Source organism: Centroberyx gerrardi, chromosome 6 (assembly GCF_048128805.1).
Source record: "Centroberyx gerrardi isolate f3 chromosome 6, fCenGer3.hap1.cur.20231027, whole genome shotgun sequence".
NCBI classification, from domain to species: Eukaryota; Metazoa; Chordata; class Actinopteri; order Beryciformes; family Berycidae; genus Centroberyx; species Centroberyx gerrardi.
In genome coordinates, this window is record NC_136002.1 from 14,722,021 (window position 1) to 14,746,187 (window position 24,167).

A 24,167-nucleotide genomic window follows, 5' to 3' on the forward strand; every position below is an offset into this window, starting at 1 on the left:
CTGCATTTCCTTTTCCTATCCTATTTCATATTACCATGAATGTCCATTAAATCAATGTTGCCATGATGTTACTGTAATGGTGTTGCGTTGAGAATATGATGTGTTTTGGGCTAATCATTTTAATTCCAACCCTGTAAGATATTCTAAAATACAGTACTACACTACAGATTTTGAAATGATTACCTACAGTACAACAAATATACTGTAGATTACTTTAACCAACAGTCCCATGCCCTGACTGGCCGTCTGACAATTCTGTCAAAATCCAGATAGGTCAACTCACATTTTGGCCTCAAGCCCAGGTGTTTTCAAATATATAATTTTGAATAGTTTGCCTGCATCCACCATGATGCATCATTTTTGGCTTGTTAATTTGTGAAGTGGGACTTGGCGTGAAGCCTAAGTGTTTCGACTGACTACTGTATAGCTCATTTATCTGTTGATGGACTATTGTTTCACGAAAGCCTGTAATTGTGCCTTTGAAGGGGTTCCAGCTTCCTGTGTATAGCTAATTTATCATCAGATCATATTTTTCTGATAACCTGTAAGTGCGCCCTTTTCTTAGTGTAGACTTTAGGCTTTAACTTGAAGTGCAACTTGTCTTGTTTCTGTTGACTATACCTATTAGGTAAAGCTCACATCCTAATGCTATGCAACACATTTAGTTCATATTGTAGGCAGTCTAAAATCGTATGTATAGCTTATTATATATTTATTTACACATTACATACCAATTTTAGCGTGCATAAAGAACATAACATTCTTTATTAATGAAACAGACAGGCAATATTTAATTTTAGTTTAGACACTTAGAGTCAATACTTTCAGAAATTAATGTTGCATGCCCCGTACAAGTTATTATAACAAAGTTTTCTTTTCTACATGATTAGGGTGTGCACCGTTCCTGGAGGTACTGCAATACCAGGTCGATGCGTGGAGTGGACGGAGCAAGCCCCTATTCCATCTCCCTGTTCCAAAAATCAATTTAATATATGGTCCCCGGGTAGGGGACGTATCAGATATTAAACTGATAAGAACAGATACTACACTTGATCTTAGCCAAAAGGCCGAGAAGCGATACTGCAGTAATATTGAAGTGAGAGGGTCATTCACGGAAGTGTCACTCTCACTAACGGGTTTAGCAAAACAAAATATCGCTTAAGGCTGGACAGCACAATGTAAACATTGCACTCTGCAATCAAGATGTGTTTCGTGTTATATAAGCAAAGTAAATGCATATATTCTTAAATAACGACAGGCTATAGACACAGCTACTCAGCTCTTCCTGGCCACGTGGTGCGACATGGACCAATAGTAAACGAGTACTGTTTGTTAACTCAAAATTCTATTTACATCAATGATGGGAAGTTGTACATGTTCTTCACTGATCTGAAGGATGAAGACGCACTGGCATTCTATATTCAAATCGTTATAAATCAGAATAGTCCTGGGGATGAACATTAAAATGCTTTTATAAACCGTTTCATTGCGTTTCACCGTGACAAAAGGAGCTCTGGCACCAACTGGTGGAGACTCAACCTCACTGCACCACTTCACCCGACCTGACGCACAACTCACTAGGATCGACCTAGAACCTGCAGTCTCCATGTACTCCGCTCTTGTAGTCTACATTTGTCTCTCTTATTGTATTCAAGTTGGTTTTGTTTTCCTGAATAGCCTACATTTATTTACCCAAGATCATATTGTAAATGATATACTGTATGGTCTCTAAAATTGACTACAGACTAATAATTGGAAATATGTTGCAAAGCATGCACAAAAAAGTAAATGCATGTATACTTTAAGTGCAAAATGTATGCGGTTTACATGAGGAAACAAATAATGTAGGGCTATACCACCACTCTACCAGGAGGCAATTATGGCCGTTGTGAAACTCGTCTAAAAAAATTGCCATTAGGTCGTTAAATGTATGATATAACGGTAGGTCTGCACTTAGACAACAGTGGGAGAAGGGCTTCCAAAAAAGGCCCAGAATGAACAAAATAAAGAGATTGGAAGCACCTTACATAAAAAAGGTGAAAATGCATTCCAGCTGAATAAGCGCAAAACAACAAAAGCGCATGAAACATATCGTTGTATATCGTATCGTATGTTGCAAATAGCTGCATGTAATATATGTATAATATTATATAGCCTATCCAATGTGGGGCATGTTTCATGTGCTTTTTTGTTGTTTCCTGTTTCGTACTCTTTCAGCTGGAATAAATGATCACGTTTTGCACTGAAAGGGCTTCCAGTCTCTTTTAATTTATAACGTTAGCTCTGGCCTGTGCTGTGACTTTCAGCGGTTGACTGTCAAGTTTAGTAGAGTTGAAATGAGGTAGGCCTCTGACAGAGGAGGGCAGCCTGCTACTGTTGTGCCCGTATCATATTTTAACCCACACCTTGCTTCTAAAATTACTGTAATTGTAAAAACATAAACAACACAAACGTTCAAGTGATGTTGAACTTCAGTAGTACCTTGGGTTGTATAGCTTTCTGACCATGATATATAAGCCCCCAAACTGGCTGTTCTGTTATCAGTTGTGCTCCTGTCCTCCGTAAGGGGATTGGTCTCAAACTTCCCACTTCAAGCAAGACAGGACTTTGACAAAGCAGATTCTGCCGACATATAAAAAAACTCACACTCTCACTTTCTCCCCCCGCTTATCTAGTTCTCATTTGTCGAGCAACCTACGCTCAGAAAAGGCTAAGGTCAGTGACATTTAATTCTTACAAAAAAACATTTAGCCTAATAAGTGGCTGTCATTACAACAATACTACAGGGCATATTCCTAATGTGACATTAATACATCCCCCGAAACTGGGTGCAAGTTCCAGAAACAATTTACTGCAGCCTGACATTACCGAAAAATCTCCAACATGCTAATCATGATTAGCCTATGTATCAAGAGGAAGGGAAACGGTTTATCCTGGTCACTGACATGCGCGGTTGTTCACTTCGAAACTAGAAACAACTGCCTAGTACCAAGGCTTGTATAAATGCATTTTGGAGTGGAACATGGATATTAGTACAATAGCCTCTTACTGTAATGTCTGACAAGGTTGGAGAACACTTTGGGAGGGGCCGCTCCTCCATGCAGAACATTTCAAGATCCTTGATATTCTTAGGTTTGCGCTTGTAGACAGCCCTCTTCAATTCAGACCACAGATTTTCAATAGGGTTCAAGTCGAGTCAAGAGACGAGTTGGCCATTGCAAAACATCGATTTTGTGTTCCCGCAACCAAAAGCCTCTTATGCTACATTTAATTACAGCTCAAAATCTTTACAATTTAACTGCAATAAACAATGCTCACATACCTTGATGGGTCTATAGATGACCCTTTCTCCTTCAATCCAGTCCATGGATGTTTTGTTACTGGATGACAAATCAACAGTGCAGAAACGATGACACAATAAAACCAACAACTACAGAATAGATGTAAAAGCACTACTTACATACTTGTGGCACAATGAGGGTGTTCAGGGAAAAAGTTTCTGTGGAACGGAATGGACTTATTGTTGAGTCACTGGGAGTAGAATTCAGCTCTTTATGACAGACAGATTCGTTTTGGTTCAGCTGTTCAGGCAGAGATGACCAGGGAAAATAAATGTCTGGGCAAATATGATGATCAAGATCGATCAAGAAGTTGCCTTTACATTTTTGATTTAATCACACAGGAATGTCTTTTTGCAAGGCAACACTTGAATAGATGTTAATCCTGTGTTTTCACTTGGTTAGTTGGTTGGTATTGGGAGTGTAGCCTACATTGCCCTAAAAAACTGCCAGGTGTATCAGCACTTTTATAACTGTGATACAGACACTGTGTAACATTTTGGTCAAAATTGCAGGATTACACAGCCCAAGTAGATGAATAAACACTCTCACATTGTTTACATGGCAGCTTCTAATGCTGTGGTATTATGCTGTAAGTCTGACTTCAATTCCTGTCTGACATGTTGCCTTGTCATCTTCTCCAAAATGTTGCTTGTTGTATCACAAACTTTAGGTCCAAGATACAAGCAACATTTTGAAGCTGTGGACAAGGGCAGTATTGCTTACAACAGGGATGGGATTGGCAAGCGGGACAAAATCATTGTAGAAACCACACTGGCTATAAGGAATAGGAGAATAATGAAAAAATACTTACATACTTTACATTGCCTCACAACACTTCCTGTGCATCACGACCCTTATTCCTCCCTCTAACACATTGAGTACACTCAGTACACTGAGTAGATGTTCTCATTTGTTAAAAAGTAACTTTTACTTGAGTATATTTTAAATGAGCTACTTTTCATTTTAATTGAGTAGGTGTTTTCACCAGTGATTTTCCTTCTGCTTAAGTCAAATCTCAGCTGTGTAACAGAACATCTTGAGTTGGATATTCTGTCCACTCTGCACTCTTGAAGCTGCAGTCAAATGAAATATTCTTCTTCAAGAGCCTTCAATGTTTATTGTAAAAAAAAATGTTTTCAACTACTAGCTAAGCAAGGCTTCAAAGTCGAGCCAATGTAATGCACTTGCACTATAGTCAAACTATGAATCAGCAATTAATGTACCAAGTTGTCAGCTATATCTCACTGATGGTCGAGAAATCAGGCTGCATTCTGAAGATAATGTTTGCCTTTGATGTATTGAGTTCATCTGATCTGATTTCTTTCTGGTTTCGTTTCTTCTACATATATTTATGCAAAATGTTGCTGTCACCTTCTCACCATATCTACATCAGTGCATGTTTGTATTCACACATTTGGGCAGCTGTTGCACACACTTACCTCTTTACACACACTGTTTTCTTTCAACCTATTTCTTTGTGTCTTGATAATCTATAATTGGTCGGCTTTCTCTGCCACAATAATGATCTGTGGGTCTGTAGATGATGTTGATTGGGAACACAGTGGGAAATACACCATCACCAATGTCAAAACTGCCTAGTTCTCTTCACTTTGGTTTAAGAGATAAACATCAAAAGTGTGAATAGGCCCTTTTCACAAACATGGCTGCCGTACTTCTGCAGGGTATAGCTCGGTTCTCACCATTGGCACCAATGTTAAAAAGCCAACTTTCTGTCGCCCACAACTCGGTCTATAATGCAATTTTGTGTTTCAACATAATTTATAACACAATACAGGTGTTGTGACTGACATATCTTTCTGTTTCTCCTGTCAGACTGTGCAAGTAACTGTAATCGAGGGTCACAAAATGTTAGCCAGTTAGCATTTTGTGACCCCTCGAACAGCCTTATTTTTAGCTTGACCACCATGCATTTTTCTAATTTCCAGTGGGTTTTGAAAGGGTTTAATAAGCACCAAGGGTCATAGAGTTTATCAACCCATAGAGCAGCATATAATCCTCAACTGAAGTTACAACATGAAAATCAGTAAAGTTGGAGTTACAAGGTTTTCACATGATAACAACAATATGTTTGTGTGTTAGAGAGAGGAGTGAGACTATATACAGTATATACAGTCACCTCCTGAATTATTGGCACCCTTCATGAAAATGAGCACAAATGGCTGCAAAAAAACCCCGTAAGAATTCATATTTTGGGCTCAAACATATGATCGTACACTTCTATTCTAACACAAGTTTTTCAAACACAAAATGTTTCATTGATTAGTACAATTTTTTTCCCTGCAAAACAGGTTTCAAAATGATTGGCACCCCTACGATTAATATTTGGTGAAGCCTCCCTGGAGAGGAGAACAGCACTGAGCCTCTTCCTGTAATGTCTGACAAGGTTGGAGAAACACTTTTGGAGGGATCTTGGACCGCTCCTCCATGCAGAACATTTCAAGATCCTTAATATTCTTAGGTTGCGCTTGTGGACTGCATGCGTGTATTACCGACTGGGCATGCAGGGTACATACCCCGGGGCCCCAAAAGATTCTGAGTCCTGCATCCGTGTTCAATGCATTTTGCAACATTTCACTAATTCCAATTGAAATGTGCAGCCAGGTGGGACCCTGACACACACACTTACTCAGGTCCCTAACCGTAGGTCACAGTTTAGAATGATTATGGGGGCCCCAGTCATAGCCTCTATTGACATTTACTACCCACCACCTAAAACTAAGGCTTGTAGTTTTGCTGTTATGTGTTTACAAAATGTGTTGCGGTTTAAAAAAAAAAATTCAAGTTTTTTCAATGTGACCATGGCATCCCTCTCTGTGAAGTCCTCAAGACTATTCTTGATGAAACTACCTGCTTAAGCCTTCGTTTGACATTTAGTCAACTGAGAGTTGCCTGTCTGTTTTACCTTGCATCTCAAACCAATGAATGGAAATCACGATCAAAACAAAACATCTAATTCATGCATTGACTTAGGTAAAATCACTGATCTCCTGGTAAGTGAATGTCCACTGGCTGCAGCAAGGATCCTGTCCAATGCGTGTGACTTCTAGCCTACTGCCTGGTGTACAAGCCAATCATGGGACATTTGGCATCTGTCAAATTCAGCTGAAACCACCTAGGTTTAGGTTAGTTGCTGTGGGTTGCTGAGTCTCGAAACATTTTGAAGCAGTTTACCTGATTGCTAGTTTGTTTACCTGGCCTCTGTCAAAAGTCCAGCTAGTTTCAACTTTTTTAACAGACTGATATTTTCACGCACTGATCTCTATCAATCCATGCCATCCAGCAACGCACAGGTCTCACCGAAGTACATTCATAACTAGTAATTTTTGTGAACGCCACCATATAGCGGCATAAAGAGCGCGTACCGTAATTAGGCACCGGAGTGCACACTGGGCACAAACAGCCCGGCTGCCTCTGACTTGAGTCCACTTGGATCCATGGAGCTAGTGGATTTTCTAACAAACCATCTTCCATATTAAACTTAACTACCTGTGCTATATGTGCTGCCTTGGGATGAGAGGATGTTAAAGTTTACTGTTACTTTAGTGTGCCACCTTTGGCTCAGGATCTTTTTAGAACTGCATGGGGGATGAAACCTTTCTTAGCTTTCAAGTGCGGACTGGGAGAAGAGCTTCATTTTTGTAGCAAAACACTGGGATCAGGTTAGGCTACTGGTAATTAACATGTTGAAGGACTACACAACTTTTTGGGAGCCAATATATGAAAATCATCTCTGTGTTTCTGGTGCATAAATCAACCTTGTGCGCTTGCTAACGCTTTAGCATACAGTAGGCTATGGTAAAGGGCAACTCGCAACTTTGCTTGATTTTACATCCCTTTAATGTTAATTTTGACTGTGTTTACATGCATGTGCCACAATTAAAGATATTTTAAAATCAGTTTTGCCATACCACTCGGGCTCATTCACTCCCATTCAATTCCAAACGGCATAGAAAACAACTCTGGAGACTTAATTCCGTCAGTAAAGGTAATCCATCACTGTGAACGAGAGACTGCCAATTGCGTTTTGCAAAATTGCTTCAGAACGATAATACCAGGCTATAAACTTTTACATTTTGAAAGAAGTTCCGTTCACGGTTTCATATTAGTGTTCAGGAACACTGCAAGAGCTAAGACGAGACAGACTTACCACCATTTTCTACTTGTAAACAAACATACCACTTCGGGTCATTACATGTCCGATTTCTGCTTTTTCCACTACAACAACAACTTAAATCTGGAGTCAATCGGATTTAATTTTCGGCCAGTCGGTCGGTCGGTTGGTCGGTCGGTCATATGCAACACATGCAATTGTGGCGGACTCTATGGACATTATTCACCATAATCTGTGGTTTGGGTATGTTTAACACACGCAGTTATATTGTGTGCTTCCCAGGGTTAAGGAGACACGGTCCCTTTAAGAAAGTCTGGTTTTCTGAGTGACGTCAGCTCGACGTAGTGTTGTTGTGTTTTTTGGCAGCGCGATGTAAATTGTCTTGCTCTGTGGGTTTCAAATAAATGACACACGAGTTGGTGCAGTCAACGAGAGAAGTTGTCCGTCTCCACATTCCTGCCACTTCTACACTGATGACCCCGACGTTTGTCTGCTGGACGTTTCCAGTGACAGCTCTTAATGAACATGGCGACTCAGTTTCCCTCAAACTACCGGAGTTCTGGGAATCGTCTGCCTCGGCCTGGTTCGCCCAGAAGGAAGTGCAGTTCGCGCTTCGGGAGATAACCGCGGACGCCACAAGATACTTTTACGTGGTGTCGGCCCTCGGGAGTTCAACTGCATCCCGAGTGGTGAACCTCCTCAAAACTCCTCCGCAGCAGGATAAATATGAGACACTCGAAGCCCATCTGTTGAAAGCTTTTGAACTTTCCGACGCCGAGCGGGCTACCTGGCTCTTCTCTCTGCAAGGCCTCGGCGACAGCAAGCCGTCTGAGCTCATGGACAGGATGCTGGATCTCCTGGGTGGACACAAACCCGATTTCCTCTTCGTCCACCTGTTCCTGCGACAGCTGCCTTCCCAGGTACGGGCTGCCCTGGCCAACACCGCCATCACTGACTGCCGTGCTCTGCCCGAGGAGGCTGATAAATTTTTCCTGGCTAGTCAACAACACTGCGCGGCCGCGCTGCTTCCTGCCCCAGCTCTTTCGCCACTGCCTGGAGGCACAACGGTCGCCACCGTAGCAACAGCTCCTCGTCGGTGGCAGGACCCCGGCCTGTGTTTTTACCACGCAAAGTTTGGGCCCAAAGCCAAGTGGTGCCGATCACCATGCAGCTTCAGCGTGGCGGGAAACGTTGGCCGAACAGGCAGGCTGCTGTTCATCCAGGACTTTTCTGCCCACCTGGCTGGGAAAGTCATCTTTTCCAAAGTGGACCTCGTTCGTGGATACCACCAGGTGCCTGTTGGATGTCCCCAAAACGGCGGTGATCACCCCATTCGGACTGTTCGAGTTCCTGCGCATGCCGTTCGGCCTTAAGAAGGCTGCACAGACCTTCCAGCGCCTCATGGACTCGGTGCTACGGGACCTGCCTTTCCTTTTCGTCTATCTGGACGACATCCTCATCGCCAGCACCTCCAAAGCGGAACACCTGTCCCACCTTCGGACTCTCTTCAAGCGGCTCAGCCAGCACGGGCTGATCGTCAACCCAGCCAAGTGCCAGTTTGGGCTGACCACCATCGACTTCCTTGGTCACCGCATCACCAAAGACGGGGCAGTCCCCCTCTCGTCGAAGGTGGATGCCATCACAAACTTCTCGTGCCCGCTCACGGTCAAGTCCCTGCAGGAGTTCCTCGGCATGGTGAACTTTTACCACCGCTTTATCCCCCAAGCTGCTCGACTCATGCGACCCCTGTACGAGGCTCTGAAAGGCAAGGCCCCCAAACACGCGGTGGACTGGTCCGCGGAGAGGGACAAGGCGTTTACAGATGCTAAGACTGCTCTGGCTAACGCTGCAATGCTGGCGCACCCGTCACCCACGGCCCCGATCGCCATCACCACGGACGCTTTGGATTATGCCGTCGGCGTGGTGCACGAGCAGTGGGTGGGCGGTGCCTGGCAACCACTCGCTTTCTTCAGCCGCAAGTTACGCCCCAGTGAACGGAAGTACAGCACCTTCGATCGGGAGCTCCTCGGCCTCTTCCTCGCCATTCAACATTTCCGTTTCCTGCTGGAGGACCGCCAGTTCCCGGCGTTTGTGGACCACAAACCGTTGACGTTCGCCATGGCTAAGGTGGCCGAACCGTGGTCCGCCCGTCAACAGCGGCAGCTCTCCTACATTTTGGAGTTCACCACGGACATACGGCATGTCGCTGGCAAAGCCAACCTCGTCGCCGACTGCCTCTCCCGGGCCATCATGGGGGCCATTCACTTGGGACTTGACTACGCTCGCATGGCAGCTGATCAGGCCGCCGACCCGGACGTGCAGGCTTACAGGACGGCTGTCACAGGGCTGCAGCTGGAGGACGTGGTTTTCGACGACGCCGGCACCACACTCCTGTGCGTCTCCATGGGTCAGCCCCGGCACGTCGTTCCCTCTGGGTGGAGACGGCGTGTGTTCGATGCCGTCCATGGCCTCTCCCACCCGGGCAAAAAGCCATCTATAAAGCTGGTGGCGGCCAGGTTCGTCTGGCACGGGCTCAAAAAAGACGTGAGAGACTGGGCTGGCACCTGCATGGAGTGCCAGCGCTCTAAAGTGCACCGCCACACCAAAGCCCCCCTGGCGCAGTTCCCGGTGCCCGAAAGGAGGTTCGTGGACCTGGTGGGCCCCCTTCCCCCCTCCCACCGTTTCACTTACCTCCTCACCATGGTGGACAGGACCACTCGATGGCTGGAAGCCGTCCCGCTGTTGTCGACGACGTCCACCGAGGTGGCCCATCGGGTCTTGGGTTGCCTGGTTCGGCACCCAATCTGACCTCTCCTCTGACCGAGGCCCACAGTTTACGTCCGAGCTCTGGAACGCAGTCGCAGAGGGCCTGGGGGTGAAGCTCCATCGCACCACCGCACCACCGCGTACCACCCACAGGCCAACGGGTTGTGTGAGCGGTTTCATCGCTCCATGAAGGCCGCTCGTGGGTCATGCTGGGCCTCAGGACCGCCCCTAAAGAGGACCTCCAGTCCTCATCTGACGAACTGGTTTACGGCCAGCCGCTACAGGTCCCAGGGGATTTCGTCCCTAACACCACGACTCCCTGGTCTGCAGCCCGCCAACGGGCCACGCTCCGGGACAACGCCAGTGTTTTCGCACCGGTCCCCACTTTGCATCACAGCCTCCCACGGTCTCACGTCCCCACAAGTCTGCAGTCGGCAGGGTACGTTTTCATCCGCCACGACGCCCACCGTGGGCCCCTGCAACCTCCCTACGACGGCCCGTTCCGCGTCCTGGAGACTGGGGACAAGCACTTCGTGGTGGATGTCGGCGGCAAGCCGGAGCACGTTTCTATGGACCGCCTCAAACCAGCTCACCTGGACTTGGACTGACCCGTTGGCCTGGCCCTACCCCTGCGGCGGGGGCGTCCCCCTGCCCTGCCTCCACTCCCAACCCTGCCCCCACGCCGCAGCAGGGTCCCCACGGCTCCTCCTGCGGGCGCCCCGGACCCCGCTCCCGTTCTGCAGAGCTGTTGCGGCCGGGCCATCCGTCCCCCTCCACGTTGACTTTCTCTGTTATGATGAATTCTGGGGGGACATATGTTGCGGACTCTATAGACATTATTCACCATAATCTGTGGTTTGGGTATGTTTAACACACGCAGTTATATTGTGTACTTCTCAGGGTTAAGGAGACAAGGCCCCTTTAAGAAAGTCTGGTTTTCTGTGTGACGTCAGCTCGACGTAGTGTTGTTGTGTTTTTGGGCAGCACGATGTAAATTGTCTTGCTCTGTGGGTTTCAAATAAATGACACACGAGTTGGTGCAGTCAACGAGAGAAGTTACCCGTCTCCACATTCCTGCCACTTCTACACAATGATATTTTGGGCTCAAACATATGGGAGAGTTGTACACTTTTATTTTAACACAATACGTTCTTCAAACTCAAAATGTTTTATGAGTGGGCATATTTTTTTAAATGTTGGGGGATGAAAAGGGCCTGGTATGTTTGTATTGGTAATGGGGCCAGGCTAGATGTGGGCACAGGAAATTAGTCCTTGATATTACTCTGGTTTCCGGCGGGATAGGAGGTATGTGAGAAAACAAGAGGTGAAAGTGAATATCATCCAGATTTGAGAACAGAAAGGAGAAGGGGCGGGTCAGTGGGTGAAGAGAGATACTTCAGTGCAGCATGACAGAGTTGGGGCCATTCATGAATTGAACTGAGAATGCATGGTAAATTCCAATTTAATTCCTGTTGGAATTGGAATTGCACCCAGCTCTAAAACAGGATTGGATTTGAATTGGAATGACAGAAAACAAATAAAAATACAAAATACAAATAAAAGACAGTTAAATCAAATATATTCAAATACCACTTGAAAGGTACCTTTAACATTTTATGATATTCAATATTGATAATACATTACACAATACGTGTAATCTCATATATATGGTAAGAAAAAAACAAAACAAAACATGGGATTTCCCAGAATTTCAACAAATTAAATTCAGCATCCTGAAATTCCAATTCTGTTTCCTGTCGGTTTTTTAAAATTCCAATTCCTCAGTTGAATTGGAATTGATGAGTTCATTCATGAATTGACCCAAACCCTGCAACATGAGCTCATGAAAGTCATGAAATGAGCATGGACTCTGCATGTTACTGGGGATGAGGAGATGCAGAAGACTAAAGCATGCAGTGAAGTAGCAGCAAACAGGAATAGCCTGTTCTGACTTATGAAAACAGCCCATGAATTTCAGCCCCTGGTCAAAATACAAGATAGCACAGGCTGTGGTTGGAAGGGTTTTAGCAAGTGGACAAGATGACATTCATTTTACAAAATAATTTGGAAAACAAACACTGGAGAAGTGTGGGTGATGATTAAGATGATGGGTGGGAATAGGCAAGAATATGACTATCCAGTAGGCTAAGGGTGATTATGAAAATTGTTGTGTCCAGTAAAGAAAAGGAAGCCAGGGAAAGACCTAACTAAGCCTATTAATTATCATCCAATAAGTCAAGTCAAGTCAGATTTATTTAAAGTGTATTATCACCAACGGGGGTCTCAACACACTTCACATAATAAACATAGATACTGAGATAAAAGTGCACATAAAAAAGTTAAAACACACATGGATAATAAAACAACATACATGACACTCATATTGCATAGAAGCATAGAACCATAGAAGCATATATACATACAAAATTTAAAACCTAACTGGCATGTGCTCCCTACTTGCACATGCTTGTGAGCAAGGAGCAGAATGTAGGGCATGCATGTTGTGGGGTCAGTGTTGGCCAAAATAGTGAGAAAAGAGATAGGTCTTTAATCTTGATTTGAAAGTACAGATAGAGTCAGACTCTCTAATGGACGCAGGAAGGGCATTCCATAGGTAGGGGGCACGGTGGGCAAATGCTCTGCCACCAGTAGAGCTCCTGTTAACTCTGGTGATAACCAGATAGCCTGCATCCAGCGAGCGCAAGGTACGACTTGGTGTGTATGGCCTGATAATGTCCGATAGATATGTTGGGGCCATACCATTTATGGATTTGTAGGTTAAAAGAGGTATTTAGAAATCAGCTCTAGCCTGTATTGGTAACCAGTGCAAGGAAGCTAGGGTGGGTGTAATATGGTCAAATTTCCTACTTTTAGTGAGTATTCTTGCTGCAGCATTTTGAACTCTAATATCCCACTTGTGCAAAGTCATGAAATGTACAATTACACAGAGAATAACACATAACCATAAACAAACCCTGTTTGAAAAGATAGACGTGGCATGTAAAACAAAAGTAAACGGAACTAGGACTGCAAGCAGTCATGGACGGGGCCAGCCAGATGTAGAGGAAAAAGAAAAAGAAAGTAACAACAAAGAAAGCATGTTTATTCTGCAGCACCCAGGACTCAAGCTCACAACCTTTGACACCAACAGCATGTCATGAACATGCTGAGCCATCTGAAAAGTGGTTTGAAGAGAGGAGAAGGCATCACAGCATGACGTCAAAGTATTAGGCAACCAGCAGGGTGCATGATAAGATCTGTCCATCCATATAAAGGCAGATTTCAAAGTAGTGCCAAATAGGCTATTCAGTTCTCAAGATACAATTCTGAGAATTCACAAGGGTTGAATAAGCAAAAAACTGATGTTTGAAGATGCTCTTTTTGTCCATTCACTGCAATGGTTTCCATGAGGGTATAATTCAAATAATAAAAAAAAAAAACAGTTTTTGAGATAGAATTCAGTTTTCGATTATTATTATTAGGCCGGCCGGCCCCTAATAATATGGAAGAGAGCTAGTGTAGAATTAGCAAGAACATTGAGATGGAGATAAGAGGAGAACATATCAAATGCAGACTAGACTGAGTAGGTAGTATTATTGGGATAAATAGGAGATCTGTGGTCATTATTAGGCTGCAAGATTAAAGCTGGAACATAAACAAACATTACATCTTATTGGGAAATACCCTACAGTTATTTGCTTAAGTTTGAACAAATGTCAAGGACAAGGACGGTTTTCTGAACCCCACCCCGAAGCAGTAGGTGGCGATAATGCAACTTAACGTTGGATGCGAACTGTCGTGAAAAACAGGTAGAAGAAGAAGTCCCATAAGGGAAGTGCCGCAGTGTGCTGTGTTCCACTCCCTGGCGCTGCGTGGATGTCACCTGGGTTTTAATCAGTTCATAAGTGGGAACGGGATTCATCGGATTTTATAACGTATAACGGGCAGCAGAATGGCCTCTGGTAAGCACATGTGTTACATAATTGTATTCCCATTTTTGCGGCAAATGGCTTTTTGTATGGACGACGGAAAGTGTGTCAAATATCATCAAAGCCTTAGCTAAGTTAGCTGTTAGCCGAGAGGCCAGGGCTCTGTCTATTTCATGGAACCTAGCATGCCTTTCGTTAACAGAAGAAAGCAGACAAAAAAAAACAGTTGTTCAGACCATCAGTACAAGACTGGATGTTGTGGTCGTTCTTATGTTAGATTCCAGTAACGGTTATGGTGAAGTATTTATTGTTGACGCGATCTAATCTTATGCTTAGCTAGGCCTCGTAACGTCAGCTAGCTAGCTCACAATTGTTTGCTAACGTCAATTCGTCTTTGTTTATGCCTCCCCTGCATTGTTTTCCTATGCGAAACGGGAACTATTTGACATTAAGTATTTTCTTGTAACGTTATCAATTGTAACAAAAAATTGTTGATATCAAATTTGGTCAATGAGAAAGACAAACGTACTGCCGGAGTTGGGCGGGATTTGTAAACCGATGTTGGTATATTTTGATCCAAGATTTAGCCTAAACCGCGACTAAATTGACCGCCATTTTTGTTGGAGCGGCGTGGTGACGGGCCTGTTTGCTAACGCTATCCTACTGAGCAACCTACTTCAGCATGCAAGTCTACTGAGCATCGTTAGCTGCTTAGTCACCTTCATATTTAGCGCAGTGTTTAGTAACACCGTTGGGTATAATTTTCCATCATGAATTTAGACTGCAAGCGCGTTTCATCAACCTTTTGAAGTTAACCATGACTTAATTTACCTCTTTCAGATTCGGGCTACGGTCAGCATGGTGCTGCACAAAGGTATTGTACAATTGACAAAATGCATAAAAACAAGGATGTTGTTAAATGCAGTTCTTGATACATTCATGTAAACAAGCATGCTTAATTAACCTACTTACTAACACATTTAATACATAAATGTATTAAATGTAATTTAAAACTGAACTTAACTGTTTTTATTATGTTATCTTAGCTATGGATCATATGGCAGTCAGCAGAGTGGACAGGTAAGGCTCTTCTCAATTTACTGTCATTCTGCTTTTAGCTGTAAGTATCATAACTTAAAGCAGATTTTTTTTCTTTGCGTACAGCCTGCCAAACTGTCTATTTTGGTTTACAGACTTATGGTCAAGGAAATGGTGGTGGCTCTTACACGGGACAGAGTTACAGTGGCTATGGACAGCCAGCTGTGACACAAGGTATAGTAAACATGCATCAAAAACGTGACAATGTGGCTAAAATCACAAGACTTTTTGGGGAAACCACTGTACCTTGGATTGATGCCCCTTTTTGTAATTTGTTCCATCTTCAATCAAAACCAATCTTAATCGGGCCAATCTTGCTGAGATTAGTCCTTCAAATGGGAAATGTTTTCAATTTCTGTAATTTAACTGCCTGCGGGCTGTCATAATTTTTCCACTGCATGAGCACAGCAACAATAACTTTGCAAAAACAATTTGAGTTTCAGTTTTTATTTGCTTTTGATGTTAACTTCATACACTCTGTGCTTTAGCAATTAAAGGGAAATTCCCATGCAGGGTGTTTTAACAAATTGACATCTTGTCAGTGATCCTCAAAGCACATCAGTGAAGGAAGGAAGCAGTTGATCCGGATCTATCAGATATTTAATGATATTGTCACACATGCAAGGGAAGATCCGCATCCATGGCGGCATGGCGAGAAAGAACGCTCTGCTCAGCTGTACTAAGCCGTTTGTGTGGCAGCCTCTTGTGTTCTCAGTCTATTAAATAGGCTAAATGTTGTTTTTACAGTGGTCTCTCCTGTTAACATAACAAATCATGGTTTGGTCTGTCTGTAAATTGACTGAGAAATCAGATATTTCTGAATGAATTTTTCTCTTTTTAATTGTCCATTCTGTGTTGTGACAGCTGAGGGTTATGGCCAGTCTCAGGCAGGCTATGGGCAGCAACAGAGCTATGAAAGTTACGGACAACAAGACTCGTCTGGGTAAGAACACTAGCACATTACAATACCTGGAGTAAAACCCTGTGCACTTCTTGAACTATGGGTTGGTCCTGTAAAACATCTGTTGGACCTCCACATTAGAAGAGTGTCATGATGTAATGAATCTGGGTCCCATGGAAAGATTAATTTAATCAATTTGCATATACTGAAATTGTTTAAAGTCTTCTGCTGTATACCTCTGCTAATATAACTGTATGGGAAATCTTTGGATGGTTGAAATCATGTCTCGTGTGCCAACTCTAATGATGATTGTGCTAAAACCTCTTCAAGGTATGGCGACAAGTCTGCATCTTTCACACAACCAGGATCAGGAGCGTCCTATGGGCAACAAGGTTCTTTCGGGCAGCAGGGGTCCTATGGCCAGCAAGGATCCTATGGTGGTCAGTCGCAAGGAGGAGCAGCAGGAGCAGGAGCAGGAGCAGCAGGAGGAGGAGGAGGAGGAGGAGGAGGAGGCAGCTTTCCAAGACGGAGTGAAGGTGAGGATACCTGGATCCTGAAGAAAGAAAACTATGATTTTTTTTGTTTAATTTTTCTCCTGAGGGGATGTTTTTAAATGTCTATCTAAAGCCTTAAGCTGGAGTATTGTAATTTTCCTAAGTTAAAGACAGAAGGTTGTGTACTTTTGGGTGATGCAAAACATTCCCACCCCATTGAATTGACAACAATTGTTTGCTGGATTCAAATTTTTATAGGCATACTTAGGATTATTCATTTTAAGGCTTCTGTTGATGCATTTCAAAGTGAGACTGTAAAACAAAATTTACATTATTCATATAATATTGGACAGTTCAATATTCATTTATGAACATGATCATGAGCAAGTCTTTCTCAAAGCTCATTTGAATGTAGATATTCAAATATTGAGTCCACAAAGTTGATCTCTATTTCTTTGTCAGTGCCAGCTCTGGTGTTTTCTGTCATCAAATGTTAGATCCTTGTTTATCAAAATTCATGTTGACAAAAAACTGAACTAAAAACATAGGTATCATGTGTTAATTGTGTTTTAGGGTGGATTTTCACTTGAAATTTTAGACATAGTGTTGACCTCAATTGTTGCTGACTGTGATTCTTAAATGACCAAGAATAAATGTACAAACCTTTGCCTGGAAAAGGTGCTGCATTATGAGCAGTGTGCGTGCATGTTGCATTTAGGAATCTGGTTAGTGTGAGTGTATTAAGTGCTCTCTGTATTTGTTGTGTTCTAGGTGAAAGTGGTGGTCAGGGTGGGAGGTATGGACGTGAAGACGGGGACCGCTCAGAAGGAGGGGGCTTCAGAGGCCGAGGCCGTGGTGGCGGGAGCTACGACCGTGGCGGCTATGACCGCAGTGGTGGCTTTGACCGCGGCGGTTATGACCGTAGTGGCGGCGGATATGAGCGCGGGGGCGGATATGAGCGCGGTGGAAGAGGCGGACCTCCTGGTATGGGGTAAGTCGCAGAGTGCCACTGCCCCCAAGGTACTTACATACACCGTGTGAAATTAGGCATGACTTGTTCTAACTCATTAGCATCATTACCCATCAGCTAGAACCATCCACATAGAGATTATTATACTCACCACTCATCTGCATTGTGCTCCAGATCCCCAATCTCTATTTGGTATTTGCTTTTTTTCACCTGATTCACCTACAGTTGTCACAAATCAGACACAATGGTATTTCACCCCACATGCCTGCCAAAATCCAATGATCGTTTCACACTCTAAGTGGTGGATATCTAAAGTTTGCTATGGCTTGTGTGACGTGCTGAGGATCTGCTTGTTTGTTATATCAGTGGAGCCGTCAGCGATGCAAAGACGACAGTACATGCTTGCTCAATCAGGAGTGCCATAGGCACGTTCGGCTCCCATTGTACAACAGGTGCTGTCCCAGGTATTGGGATCGGTTTTGTCCATTCTACAACCAAAGAGTTGACATTCACACTTCCCTGAACCAATACGGGACACCTCTTTTGTCAGGTTCAGAGGCTCTGTTTACTCTAGTGAATATGTGGTTTCATATTTTTATTTTTTATTTTTTTTGGGGGGGCGAGCTTAGACTAAACGGATGTTTATGTAAATGGAGAGAATATGATTAACTCGTACCTTGGGCCTGTTACTGTTCCTGAAAAAGGTAGACCCAAGTTAAATTTAATGCTGTAGCTGCTAGTTTGGAAGCAAGAAAGTGCTATTTTTATACAGCAAAACTTTTGGTCCAAGCACTCTGAAGCCAGCTTTTTCACTAATGTAAATAGTGCCATAGGTCCTCTTCATTTTTGTGAACAGTATCTCTTCCTCAGCCATCATGTTTGTGAAGTCAGGTTATAGCTAAAGCGTAGTAACCACCCACCCATAATTCTGAGGTGTGCAACAATTTTTTTTTTTAAATTTGGAGACTTTTTGCTATGGACTCAAAGCTCTGCACATTGGTCCATTAGGTGACATCATGAGCTTGACAAAGCCAACTGACTGTCAAAAATAATTTGGTGTATATTCTACTTCACATATCTTTAGACTAGTGAAAGCCATTAAATGCAGACAAGAGAAGCTTTTCCAGCACATTTATATAATTTGACCTTCATCCAAACCAAGCCAGAATTTTTTAGTCAGCTGTTATGTCTGGCTGGCTGCCTGATAATGATTACCAATGGCTGTTTTTATTTTATTTTTTTTGCACGGTTGAATAATCTCCAGCAGCCATACTTTTTCACTGACTGGAAGAATATTTTTAGCCTGGTCTTTTGTTCTGAGAGCCACATAATAAACCACTTTTTGAGCAATGGAAAATCCATGGAAACAATGCCCTTAGACCTGGAGCCACATCTTGAGCTGCTTCACATTCAACAGGTTTCATTCAAGTGTTGTATTTTTGACATGGCGAAGATATGTGTTGTGTTAACATGGATCTACATTTTATACTACAGGTGGTCAGAGTGATTGAAATAAAACTTGGACCTCAGTTAAAGGAGCTCATAAAAGCACTCAGTGGAAGATTGCTTATCAGTTGCTACATCCCTTCATACCAATTTGGCCCTTCATGTTGGAAAAACTAAATTCAGCTGGCTTCCCAGCTCTTTGTATCCAATCTGGCCATGTAACAAAAACTATACCAAATTCGGTAACCATGCTAAATGGTGATCCAGGACATGTGAAAACTGAGTGTCTTCACTCGTCAGCCTGATTGTTCAGTCGGAGCTGCCTAGTAGTCTGTCCATTGATCTCTAATGTCAAAGACTAACGCATTCCCTCGTGTGAGACATTTCTACCATAGTCGCACACCGTGGCAGGAGTGCATACTGATGGGGATGTAGGGGAGCTTTGAGCTCTCAGTTGGGACAAAGGAAAAGCCATCATATCTCCAATTTTTCCTCTGCAGAGGTGGTGACCGTGGTGGCTTCAAAAATTTCGGTGGTAAGTGACGAGCATCAGAACTGTGTCGGTGGGGGAGGAAAGAACTTGAGTTAGCAAAAAGAGAGAGAGGGGGAAAAAAACTCAAAGTGAATGCCACCATTTTCATGTCCAAAACCCAAGGGACTCCACCTATTGTTCTTAGCAGGATTTCTCATAAATGCACTTCAGATATGGTAAAGAACATGGAGCCTGAGTAAAATAATGGTATTGTTGCATGAAGACATGGGTTGATTGTAAGTGGCAGAGGAGGACAGAGGTGTGCCCAAGGCGAAGAAGGAAAACATTCTAGAACTGGAGACATTTTGGTGGTTTTTATTTCTCTTCTAAGCTCAAAAAACAAAACAATTCTCTTCTTGTTGCAAGGTGTTGGTATATGACGCAACCGTTCCAAAACACACGTCAGAAAGCTGTAAACATCGACTTTGTTGAAATGTTTTTTAAAAGTATCATTATGCATTGGTAGGGATGAAGTTAATTATTTTGTTTTGTATGGAACAGTACAGATGTTCTAAGATGCCTTGCTCATGGGTTCCCTTCCATCCTCTCCTCTGCTGTTTTACAGGCTCTCGAGACTACGGCCAAAGGGATGAACCAGGTAAGAAGCACCCCAAAGTGCCTTTGCGTTCTTGAGAAAGCACTCATAGTAACATGAAATGATCAAATAACCGTTACATCTCACAAATGTATGAATATTCACTGTTTCATACATGCACACAATGATTATTCATGCATTTTGCTCATTTTGGGTAAATAAGTCCTACCATGCGTGAGGCCATTTTGATAAATGCTCTACTGCCCTGCGGGTGAGAGGGACATGGTAAATTCCCCTGCATGATCCCCATGCCATGTTGAGTAAATATAATGGAATGATGGTTCCTGAAACTGTAGTTGCTGATGTCTGTCTTTCCATTCATCTTGTCCACAGCTGGGGAGCAGGACAACTCTGACAACAACACCATCTTTGTCCAGGGACTAGGAGAAGAAGTCACGACTCAGCAAGTGGGCGACTACTTCAAGCAGATTGGCATCATCAAGGTATGGCATTAGTCTTTGTGGATACCTTTATCTGCCTTTATCTCCTTGTGTCCTCATCATGTATTCCCTCTCACAGATCTGGATGAAAAGACAAATGTCATCGTCCCTCTTATGACTGGGGAAACCCCATTTCGACAGTCAAATCTTGAATATCATTTCTCTGTCAGGGGTTCTTTCTTTTGCATCTTTCTTTCTCCCTCCATGTCACACTGTACTACTGACCCCTGCCTTTGTGAATGTGGCTGTAGTTTATGCTGTGTTCATGTGGTGTGAGAATATTTTGTCGACTTGATGGCTCAAACCAACGACTTGGAAGCATTCATGAAAGTGAAGCACTGTTCATCCTTCGAACCAAAGTTACCCGTAGGATGATAACCCCAAATATGTATAGAAATGATAAATGCAAACACATGTACTGAGAGTCTAATCTCTTGTTTGTTTTGTCCTTGCAGGTTAACAAGAAGACCGGCCAGCCCATGATCAACCTCTACTCTGACAAGGCCACTGGGAGGCTAAAGGGAGAGGCCACTGTGTCGTTTGATGACCCACCTTCTGCCAAAGCTGCCATTGATTGGTTTGATGGTAAGAGCATTCTCACACTCTGTCATATTTAACATGCCCAGTGCACTCCTCGTCGACTCTCACTGATGTGTTGTCTTTTCCACTTTGTCTTTTCCATTTAGGCAAGGAGTTCAATGGTAAACCCATCAAAGTATCTTTTGCCACCCGCAGAGCTGAGTTCGCACAACGGGGTGGAAGAGGGGGTGGAAGGGGAGGAGGAGGAGGAGGAGGAGGAGGAGGTATGTCTTGATCTCTCAGCTGGCTCAGGTCTCAAATATCGCAAATATCCAGTTTCTGAAGGTTGAATTGTGGTGCTTTTGTGAATAATGCTGCTTTGAGGTTCTGGCTAACGGTTATGAACGGTCTCTTGTCAGGTTTTAGAGGTCGCGGTGGTGGTGGACCTAACTTTGACGTAAAAGGAGGAGACTGGCCATGTCCCAACAGGTTTGTATGAGGGGGATTGTGCTTTCAAGTCTTTTTTTTGGGGGGGTGGTTATCACAATACATGTACCAAAACTCAAAGAAGCAGATGGGGCTCCTTGAGTACTGTTGCCTGTAAAGTTGATGGTATAAACAAATATGTCTCTCTCTAACCTTTTCTCAGCTCATGTGGCAACATGAATTTCGCACGGCGGTATGAGTGCAACAAGTGTGGCGCGCCCAAACCAGGAGATAGCTTTGGAGGTGGAGGTGCGTGCTTCTACTTAATACTGCAGAAAATTGTTTTGGACACAGCTCATTTCTAATTCACGTCCCTGAAGGCATACAGGGTCCGAAATTGACACTTGCCAAGCACCAAATGCCAGTAAATTTGTCAGGTAAATCAATAACATGGTACAGCACTGGCTGGTAACTTTTGGGGATAACAACATTTCAATGCCTTGGTTATATGCAGTCTTTGGTCTTGGCCTGTTCTCACAGTTGCTGACAACTGTACACTTTCTGATGGTGATCAAATCAAAGCAAAACAATGGCTCTGTATCAAACAGGCTCCTGATTGGCTGTCTGTTATGCTGCTTGACAAAAAGCAATATGATGCCTGGATGATTAACTAGCCCAACGTTAGTTGAAACTTAACATCAGTCCCATGTGGTGACACGTACCTGTAGCAGGTGTGAGGCTGCCAAAAAGGGAAAAAAATGACCAAGACAACAAAGATCCTTTATAAGTGAGTGAGCGAGCAAGGCTGAAACTAGAAAAACTACATTTTCTGAAGATTTGTCTGCTTGCTGTAGGCAGGATGAAATACAGAGAATGTAGTTCCTGATTCTTCTATACACAAACTAGCATTGAAAACAGGTAGGGTGACAATTCTATGAAAAATTAACCAAATGTTTACCACGACCACATATCCCAACCTGTTGCCAGTTAAGAATATTTCACTGAAGTTTCACTGAAGATATTTCACTGTTTTTTTTTGTACACAAAGCTCTCATTAATTTGTTCTCCAGTGTTCTTTTTGTCCCCTCCTTGTTGTTCTGCTAACATTCCTCTTGTGTTTGTGCGTTTGCAGATCGTGGTGGCAGAGGCGGTTATGGCGGTGACAGAGGTGGTGGGTTCAGAGGTCGCGGAGGATTCCGTGGGGGAGACCGCGGAAGCTTCGGAGGCGGTGGCGGAGGATACGGAGGAAGTGGCTACAAAATGGGAGGAAGGTCAGTTCAAGAGGACTTTAACAGATTATTTTATTTTGTTGCATACGTTTTTACAGTCCCAGCTCTGATGTAGTTTCATATTTGACCAGAAGAGGGCATAGTCTACCCGAGATACACGTCAGCAAATTCTGAATCTTAGTGGCTTGGTGAAAGTCGAGGCCTGGAACGCCAGTGTTTTTAAATTTTGTCTTCGGGGTTTTTTTCCCAGCCAAGTTTCCAAATGAGGCATTTAGTCTCGCCCTGACACCCAGGCTCATGAAAACGGTGCTACGGCAGGCCTAGGAACCATTTTGGGCTACAAAGAAACAAGCTGTCGTGTGTAGGAAACTGAATATTCATGCAACACCCTGCACTTAAGCTATTGTGGCCCTTGATGATCTTGGGTATTTACACACTTCCAATTTATTGATGTTTTTTTGGAGGTTGTTTTGCACTGTGTCTGTGCAGGGGGCAGTTAAAGGAAGAATTGTCTCCTTTTCAAAGTATATTAAGTGTCGCCCATGTTGACTCCAAATTTTAAGCGGTTGGGGTGCATGAGAGGAGAAATCAACACAGAATCTCACCCACCATCTCCCTTGTACAAATGACTAAAGTCTCGACTGAATGACTGAAAGTAGATGTCAAGTTGTGTTCTTGGCTGTTTCTTGGCTGCAAAACTCGTGTCCCGGTGAGACTCTAAAGCCTAATCTCTTTTCACCCCTTGTCAAATTTCCCCCATGCAGAACTAGTGGTAATCAAAATGTTTCTTCTCTCTCTCCTCAGAGGTGAGCACAGAGAAGACAGAAGAGACCGGCCATACTAAGCACTCAGCAGACAGGACATCATTCCAGCCCAGTGGTCAGCGGTGGCGGGAGGGTTGGGGGAGAGGGAGGAAGGAATGGGGAGGGGGGGATAGATTGTCTCTGATCGACACTGATTTGCATACCTTTTCATAGCCAACGCATCCCAAGTTTTGCTCTCTGGTCTGTCTGAGGGAAGGATGTGTTCAGCTGCTGTGAAGGGACTTTTGGGCTGTTTGGCAGTGTTGGCATATGGTCAAATGTTTTTTTTTTTTTCTTTTGTTTTATTTCTTTGTACATCTTTTTAATTTCTCTCTGATTCTAGGTCCAGATGTTTTGTGAGGTAGACTGCGTACCATTGTTTTGTATGAGCGAAATAAACTGTTTTACTTGGGTTCTTTTTTTCCAAAATGATATTAAAAACTGTGATCTTTCGTCTGTGCTTTGTGTTTTTTTTTTTCCACTCTTTTACAACACTGGAAACAATGCTGGAAAGCAATTATCCACCAGGCCGTCAGAACTACACTC

The 24,167-nt window shown here is 43.6% G+C and overlaps 1 protein-coding gene and 1 non-coding gene across 4 annotated transcripts; one reads left to right on the forward strand and one right to left on the reverse strand.

The window, feature by feature from the left end:
• Nucleotides 1-888: 888 nt before the first annotated feature.
• On the reverse strand, nucleotides 889-1,079 carry LOC139932201 (U2 spliceosomal RNA). The gene has a single exon (XR_011785540.2). It is a non-coding gene; the product is annotated as a U2 spliceosomal RNA (small nuclear RNA).
• Nucleotides 1,080-14,076: 12,997 nt separating this feature from the next.
• taf15 (TAF15 RNA polymerase II, TATA box binding protein (TBP)-associated factor) lies at nucleotides 14,077-24,073 on the forward strand. Of its 3 annotated transcripts, none has more exons than XM_078284252.1 (17): nucleotides 14,077-14,201; nucleotides 15,009-15,042; nucleotides 15,215-15,248; nucleotides 15,362-15,440; nucleotides 16,131-16,209; nucleotides 16,498-16,607; nucleotides 16,659-16,703; nucleotides 17,433-17,652; nucleotides 19,578-19,612; nucleotides 20,175-20,207; nucleotides 20,538-20,647; nucleotides 21,100-21,229; nucleotides 21,331-21,451; nucleotides 21,590-21,652; nucleotides 21,813-21,898; nucleotides 22,722-22,860; nucleotides 23,623-24,073. In XM_078284252.1, exons 1-17 carry the CDS (start codon nucleotides 14,192-14,194, stop codon nucleotides 23,660-23,662), a joined length of 1,368 nt encoding a protein of 455 aa, XP_078140378.1. In that variant the 5' UTR covers nucleotides 14,077-14,191; the 3' UTR covers nucleotides 23,663-24,073. The 3 variants fall into 3 exon arrangements, with proteins under 3 accessions (XP_078140378.1, XP_078140377.1, XP_078140379.1); XM_078284251.1 differs by having other exon boundaries at nucleotides 21,331-21,447; nucleotides 21,583-21,652; XM_078284253.1 differs by lacking the exons at nucleotides 14,077-14,201; nucleotides 19,578-19,612 and having other exon boundaries at nucleotides 15,015-15,042; nucleotides 21,331-21,447; nucleotides 21,583-21,652.
• The last annotated feature ends 94 nt before the right edge of the window (nucleotides 24,074-24,167 follow it).